Here is a 7,474-nt window from a genome sequence, read left to right as displayed (position 1 = left end):
TTTCTCCTGTATCCATCAACAACATTAAACAAATTAAAATTCCACATAACAAAATTAAGAGTTCAGAAACCTAAATAGCACCACACAAGGACAAGTTTAAGGACTGCCCTTGTAAAACAGTGGATTGAGCTCAAAGAAAGTAAAGAGGAAGGCTAAGCAGGTTGATGAATGGGGCTGGGCTACAAGGTTTCATGAACCTTCATCAAATTCAGTAAAACAAGACGGTCTGAGAAAACCCCGAATCCTGCTACTACCCCAGGTAGAACCTCACCAATACAACAGGATGGTGCCCAGCTATTTTTTGTGGGGAGACAGAGCAAGTTTTTTTTGAGTGCAAGCCAGGATTTGAACCTTGTCTAGCTGATACGACTACTTGGTGACCAACCACAACAGAGAAATTTAACAATACATCAAACTTGAAATATACATAGTTTTTAGTTATTTACAGAGGCTTCTAGACTATTTGGACCAACGTTGACATGTAAAAGGACCATATGCAAATTTAGCAGAATCATCCTAGCAACATCCCTCCAATAAAATCATTTTCACCATCATTTCCCTTCCTCAGAAAATCCCATTTGTCTATGAGTCCACTACTGGAAGACAGCAAAGTAAATTAAAATTCAGAAAATAAAATAGCAGCTCATTAGATAACTATTAACATAGATTTGTAGTGCTTAGAGATGTTGAACATTATCAACACAATGTGTTTATACAGAAAAGATATCCATATATCAAGTCTAGTCAATGCTGACTAACAAATAATTGGTCCCGTTTGATGTAACTTTTCTATATGAAGTGGCAATCTAAGGCTCTAAGCATACACATCAGATATAATAGACACTTAAGTTGTTAACACGTGTTAGACTAGCAGGGGAAGATAACTTGTGTCATCGATTCCCATCAAAAGCAATATGTGATCGTACTTAAAATATATTAGAGAGAAGTATAACACATTTTAACTCAATGGCTGAGCTGCTACAGCAAGATAAAATGATTTGATTGTCTACGATTAAATAAGGAGAAAAATGACATACACTAGAAATGACATGATATGAATCTATAAGAGTCAGTCCCATTCATTAAACAGTAAATTCAAGTTTCAGACCAGAGTCTAATCTCCAAAACAAATTCATGGCAATGGGCAATGGGCAATGGCATGAACCATGAAGATGAATTCGTGCGTGTTTGTTGAACCTTGGCCTTGGGGCAGCTCGCGTCAGGCGAGCGCGCCGGGGAGGAGGGAGAGCGACGGCTGGCCAGCAACGGCGGCACCGTGCGACGGCGAGGGCGATGTGGCGAGGGCTGGTAAAATCTAATAGGGGGATGTCGTCATTAACTATACAAGATCTTAGTGCATCTCCAAGTAGATAAGACCTATATCTTCTTTATTGGCAAACATCCCGACATTTTGACTCATGCTAAAAATTGTAGACTACAAAATAGGATGCGGTCTCAATGGTTTTTTATTAAAAAAATTCTTACTCCCACAAAATCAGCACATTTGAGAAGAGACAAAAAAAAGACATACGAAAGCCATGGCATGGGATCCTTAGTCTAATCTTATGTACTATTTTAGTACCGCTGCATCATCGAATTCAATTTCTCATCAGCTGTTTACATTTAAATCGTGGATAGTACATTAAAACTTAAGAAATTAAACACCGTTCTAAATAAACAACTAAAGTGGTGGATAATAAACACTAAACATCCCACGCACAACAACATGTTGTTCTCCTCCTATAAACCGCTACGAACATACACTACTCACTCCATAAAAAAATCTCAATTTATGCTATGAATCTAAACAAAACACACGGAAGTGTGGAGCATGAATTGAGCGAAGGTCTAAGTCGAGTTATTAAAATTCGAAACAGTTGCCATAAATCTAAACAAACAGTAGGAAAGCGTAGACCATGGATCGATTCAAGTCGAGTTATTAAAATTGAAAATAGAATTGAGGAGCACGGCGTGGTATGTATGCTACGGAAGCGAAAAGCAGTACGTAGGCACGTACCAGATCCGGTGAGGACTCGACTCGAGAGAGAAGACGAAAGCCGGGACCTGGACGGAATTCCTTCCCTTCCCTTGCTGCTGGCACCACCGGAAGAAGATGTCGATGAAGACGAAGACGGTGGTAGGAGTCGATGCTGCAGGCCGGCGGACGGTGGGCGCGCATGATGGCGATGAGGCGGAGTCGGTGCTGCAGGCTGGCAGACGGTGGGCACGCACGACGGCGATGAGGCTGAGATGCAGATGTCGAGCTGTTGCGATGGGTGTCGCGGAGGACAAGATATTCTGTCGCCGCGATGGGGTTCTGGTGTGCGTGGGCGAGGGGTGCTGGGGGATGGAGGGAGGAGCGACCGGTGGTGGCGAGGGCAGGCCGATGGCGGCGGCGCCGCGTGATGGCGAGGTCGAGGGCGAGGCGGCCGTGGCTAAGGCCGAGGGCAGGGAAGCCTCGCGTCCATGGACCTGCTCGCGTCCTCCGGGTGCGCGTGGGCGAGGCGTGTGGGTTCGGGTGCGCGTGGGGGAGGGGTAGCGGGGGGAGGGGGAGCCGCAATTACCATATTAACCTTCTACTCATAAAATTAATTAGCGTTAATTAATTGTTGAGTCTGTATATCCAACAACCATGTGTTTTATGTAGTTTCAACACATGAATTTTTTTACACCATAGGATTAAGATCCAACAACCTCCACCTTTCTTCTACCTCCAGCCTCCACAGATCACACATCACAGATCACATATCACAGATCACAATTTTTTTTTTCTATGGAAGGACAAAAAGACAAAGTCAGTGACCCGTCCCCTTCCTGCTGTTAAGCCTACCTGAACCTGAACTCCCTGCAGACCTTGGTGACACGCCATGTAGTCGGGCAACGGCCATGCTACGGATGACGGCTTGCTGAGCTTCAGGACTCAGGAGTCCTGGCCATGTGGTGCAAGCAGAAGTCTGTGGCGAGCTGCCAGTGCCAGGGGAGAAGACTCTCGTCGAATGGCCTGCTCAGGCTCCAGCCAAGGGCGTCGAGCAGCCCTCGCGGCCGAGAGTCCACTGGCCACGGCTATCGTTGAAGGATAAAAAAATCCATATGTTTTTTCTTGTTAAAATACATATGTGTTGTATAGTATTTCTATAATTATTTAGAAACTCAGAGGAACCAAGAAGCACCCCAACTACCGTAAAAGAGCTCTTTATATTTAATCAAACTTTGGTCCGGAAAAAGAATGATTGGAAGCTGGCCAATGGTCACTTTCATCAACTTTTGGTTCGATTTTATTTGTATCTGTTGGTCTTGACATCCGGTCCACGTGGATGAGGAATGAGGAATCGAGGATGGCCGGCAATCTTGTTGACAGATAAATATAAGATGAAATATATAAAGTACTAGCAAGTAGTATCCGATCGATCTGACAGCGAAAGTCCCTCTCTACTCTCTCTAGATGGAAAGAAACCGTTTCTTTGGGAATGTTTGAATTTCATAGGGTTTAAAAAAAATAGTCCATCTTATAACATTAGTTGGATATAGACTAATAAAAAATAATAGAATTAGCGCATTAATTAGTTCTTATTAATCCATGTTCAGACCAACTGAAAAAAAAAACAGAGCGAGGGTGAAGACTGAAGAGCGCTAGTAGTGGAGTAGTGGTAAGAAAAGGCTAAATGACACGTTTTATTTTCATGTATGTAAGTGTGCAGTCCGTTTCAGTATCTTCTACAGCCGCGTGTTAAACATGGTAGTAATAATAATATAATCCCTGCGGCCCTACTCCCTCAAGTACTAATTACTATACTTCAGAACAGAAAAACACTCTGCTGTAGGGCAGTTCGCTTGCCAAACTGCCTCTAAACGTCGCATGGCCACGCCAATAATATTTGTGCTGAAAAAGATCAACACCGGGGGTTGTGGTACTAGCCTTCGTACCGATTGACTTTCTTGGGTTCTCTCCTTAAAGAGCTTGCGTGCAGCAGATGCAAGCCACCGTCGTAAGTTCAACGCGTACGCACCACCGATTACGTGGTAAGCAATCGAAGCATGTTCTAGCTTGTGGCCTCTGAATGCGTAAGCACACGGGAAGCGCTTCCGTCGAAGGAAACTCAGACGCAGAGGCGGCCTGCGGCCACCGCAACACCAACACACGCAGCATCGCCCCCAATCAACAGTCAATCACGCATCAGCCAGCTGACGGAGGCGCGCCTGCATCTCGGTTCTTCAGGCCACACACGTCGTCGCTCGTCGGTCGACCAGAATTCAGCAGAGCCATGGACAGCCACACCTTAGAAAACGATACGGTACTCGGTACAGGAGTATCTTTTCCGTTCAGAAAAGGAGGGGTGTCTTTGCTTTCTCAAAGGGAACGGCAAGGATGGCGTACTTGAAGCAACGCGACGCGTCGCCAAAGATACATCATTGGCATCAAGATGCACACTGGCTGGCAGCAAGGCAAAGCGGCGGCCTTTCTGCTCAAAAGCCGGCGAATGCAAGCTGGGTCTGCGCCCGTTGCCTCCCTCGCCAAGCGTTTCCAGCTGACCCGCACATTCGTCGGCCTTCTTTTTGATCAACCGACCGGAAGGCTGGAATTTCTGTCCCCGGCACCGCCAGCAACGAGCCCGCGAGGACATGCCAGCCTAGCTGCACTCATCGACTGTGCACAATCATTGGAGAAGTTGTCTTGCGTTCGTACGAAATTTGAGAACGGACGACAACGTTAATTGCGCTTGTTAGGAATGCGAACATCAGAACAAATAAGAGAGCTGAAGTCACTACATGGAGCGATTTTGTTGCTTTCCTTTGTATTTTCTTGAGACAGGACAATGCGTGACAATTTTTGGTGAAAAAGGAAAATGTACGTACTACAGTACTATCTTCTATTCACAGTTGATCAATACTCATCACGGCCCGAAGCACGGACCAAAGAATCGTGAAGGCCTTAACGGCCAAGAACAATTTTTGTACAAGAATCGTGGTAAAAAAATGGTTTGACTTCTTCTTGGAGCTTTTTCTACTACTGATCGATCGTGCAGTAGTGGATTTCACGACGCCATCGTGAGCGCCGTCGCGTCGCCGGAGGTGGGGCACTCTGTGCCCTGCTCCGCGTTGGCGGCCGCAGCCCACCGCCGGCACGCCCTGCCGAGCGACGCGGCCTTGCGGCGCGCGCGGTCCGTGCCGGTGCCCAGCAGCTCCCAGATGGCCCATTCCACGCCCGGGACCGCCATCACCTGAGACGCCGCGGCGGCGCCCGCGCGCCGGCACAGCAGCACCAGCGCGGCCGCCGCGCACTCCCGCGACCACTCCGTGCCGCGCCGCATCTCGGCCACCAGACGCGCCACGGCGCCGTCGAGCGCCACGATCGCCTCCGCGCCGCCGCGCTTCGCCAGCGACGCCAGCACCGCGGTCGCGGCCTCCGCGTCGCCGATCGCGGACAGCGCGGCCTCCGCGGCGCCGGCGTCGACGATCCTCGCGACGTTCTCCCGCTCGGCGGAGAGGCACAGGAGCGCCGCCAGCGCGTCCTTCTTGGTGCTGGAGGGCCCCGTGCGCGCGAGCCGCACGACGCTGTCGATGACGCGCGGGTTCCGGCCGAGCCGGCGGCGGTACGCGTGGACGGCCGCCAGGCTGAGGACCGTGGCCGCGGCGTTCTCCTTGGCGCGCCACGTGGCGCCCGAGCACATCACGTGGCAGAGCGCGTCCACGGCGCCCTCCGCGTGCATGATGCGCTTCTTGTTGGCCTCCAGGATGGAGAGGTTGAGCAGCGCCGTGACGGCGTTGAGCTGGAGAGCTGAGTCCTCGGACAGGAGCAGCGGCACGAGGAGCCCTGCGGCGCCGGCCTCCCCGATGAACGCGCGGTTGTCGGACCCGGACTTGGCCAGCTGCCGGATCTCCTGCACCACGCGCTTGGTCGCCTCGGGGGAGAACGAGGCCGACAGCTTCTTCACGAGGAACGACGCCGTCATGCGCGCCGCCTTCAGCGCGGCCTTGTTCGCGCCTACCACCACCGGCGCCGGCTCGGCTTTCCCAGACTCGCTGCTCTCCATGGGGATGCCGTTCTCCCGGCACCACCGCGATATCAAGTTCTTGAGCGCCTTGTTGGGCACGAGCTCCAGATTGGGCAGCACCTGCCCGGTCTTGGGGCACGTGGATTTGCCGGAGCCGAACCACCGCGTGATGGAGTCGCGGTCGTACGTCTGACCGCTAGAAGCCACGACGGGGTCGCCCATCAGCTCGAGGGAGATGGGGCACCTGAAGTCCAGCGGCGGCGACGGTGTCTCCGCGTCGTCGTCTCCGTCGCCGTCGTCGAGATCCACCTTGGAGTCCACGTGCCGCGGCGTGGCGGCACTGAAGAGGACGCACTTGGCGTAGCGGAGGAGGCCGACGAGGGCGATCATCGACGACGTCCACCTCTCGGCGACGCGGTCGCCGATCTCCCGCTCCAGGGTCTCGATCTCGTCGCTGCAGCTGGCGGGATCATTGATGCCCACGTCCTCCAGGACGCCCTCCAGCCTCTCCCGCTCCGGCACGATCTCCCGCTCCACCTCCTGGATCAGCGCGAGCACGCCCGCCTTGAGCTCCAGCTCCGGTGCCGCCGCGCGGCGGCACTGCCGCGACGTGAGCGCCAGGAGGTCCGACACGTCGTCGGCGAGGCCGAGGTCCGCGACGGGGAGCAGGTCAAGGAGCGTGGCCAGGTCGTGCTGGAGCTCCCGCGCGCGCGCTGCCACCTCGTCCGACTGGAGCAGCAGGCGCGTGCGGCTGCGCGCGGCGCAGTCGGCCACGAGCGCCTTGAACCGCTGCAGCACCAGCAGGAGCTCCCGGAGGCACAGCGACGCGGAGCGCGGCAGCAGCAGCAGCAGCAGCGGGCTCGGGCCCGCGCCCGCGCCACAGAGCAGCAGGTCGTCGAACACGGCCGCGAGCAGGCGCGCCCGCCTGGCCACCGCCGCGAAGACCTCCCGCAGGAACGGCGCCGGCGCCTCGGCCGCCGACAGGTCCCGCGCCAGGCGGTGCAGGGAGCGCAGCACCTCCCCGTCGGGCGCCGACGAGGAGTAGGGGGAGGATGGCCACGCGTCGCTCGTCGCGTCGCTAGCCATTGATGCTGCTGCTGTATGTACCTTGAGTCTGTAACGATGCAATCCGATTCCAATCCCAATCCGAAGAGAAGGCGGTGAAGCAACACGAACACGGATGGATGGATGGATGGATGGGTGAGACGAGTTCGAGATGGGATGATGAGATGAGAGAAGAAGACACGGAAGCGGAAGGCGGGCAGGGGTGGCATATATACGTGGTGGCCGGCGTGGGGGGCGGTAGGCGCGTTGAGTTGTGCGCGAGCTGGGGTTGAAAGGGCTGGAAGAAATCGGGCGGAATCCTCCTGACTTTTTGTGGCTGCTGATGTGATGGATACCCATGTCAATATGTCATGGCATGTGCATTTTCCTTTTCTTTATTGCCCGTTCTCCCCTCAACACTAGAAATATTATCTTTG

At 53.2% G+C, this 7,474-nt stretch overlaps 1 protein-coding gene across 1 annotated transcript; it reads right to left on the bottom strand.

Moving 5' to 3' along the window:
• Positions 1 to 4,751: 4,751 nt before the first annotated feature.
• LOC136512021 (U-box domain-containing protein 16-like) lies at positions 4,752 to 7,261 on the bottom strand. The gene has a single exon (XM_066506032.1). It carries the CDS (start codon positions 7,077 to 7,079, stop codon positions 5,034 to 5,036), a length of 2,046 nt encoding a protein of 681 aa, XP_066362129.1. The 5' UTR covers positions 7,080 to 7,261; the 3' UTR covers positions 4,752 to 5,033.
• Between the last annotated feature and the right edge of the window lie 213 nt (positions 7,262 to 7,474).

This window comes from Miscanthus floridulus, chromosome 16 (genome assembly GCF_019320115.1).
Source record: "Miscanthus floridulus cultivar M001 chromosome 16, ASM1932011v1, whole genome shotgun sequence".
NCBI lineage: Eukaryota > Viridiplantae > Streptophyta > Magnoliopsida > Poales > Poaceae > Miscanthus > Miscanthus floridulus.
The sequence above is the reverse complement of the archived record's forward strand: the minus strand, read 5'-3'. Positions and strand labels throughout refer to the sequence as shown.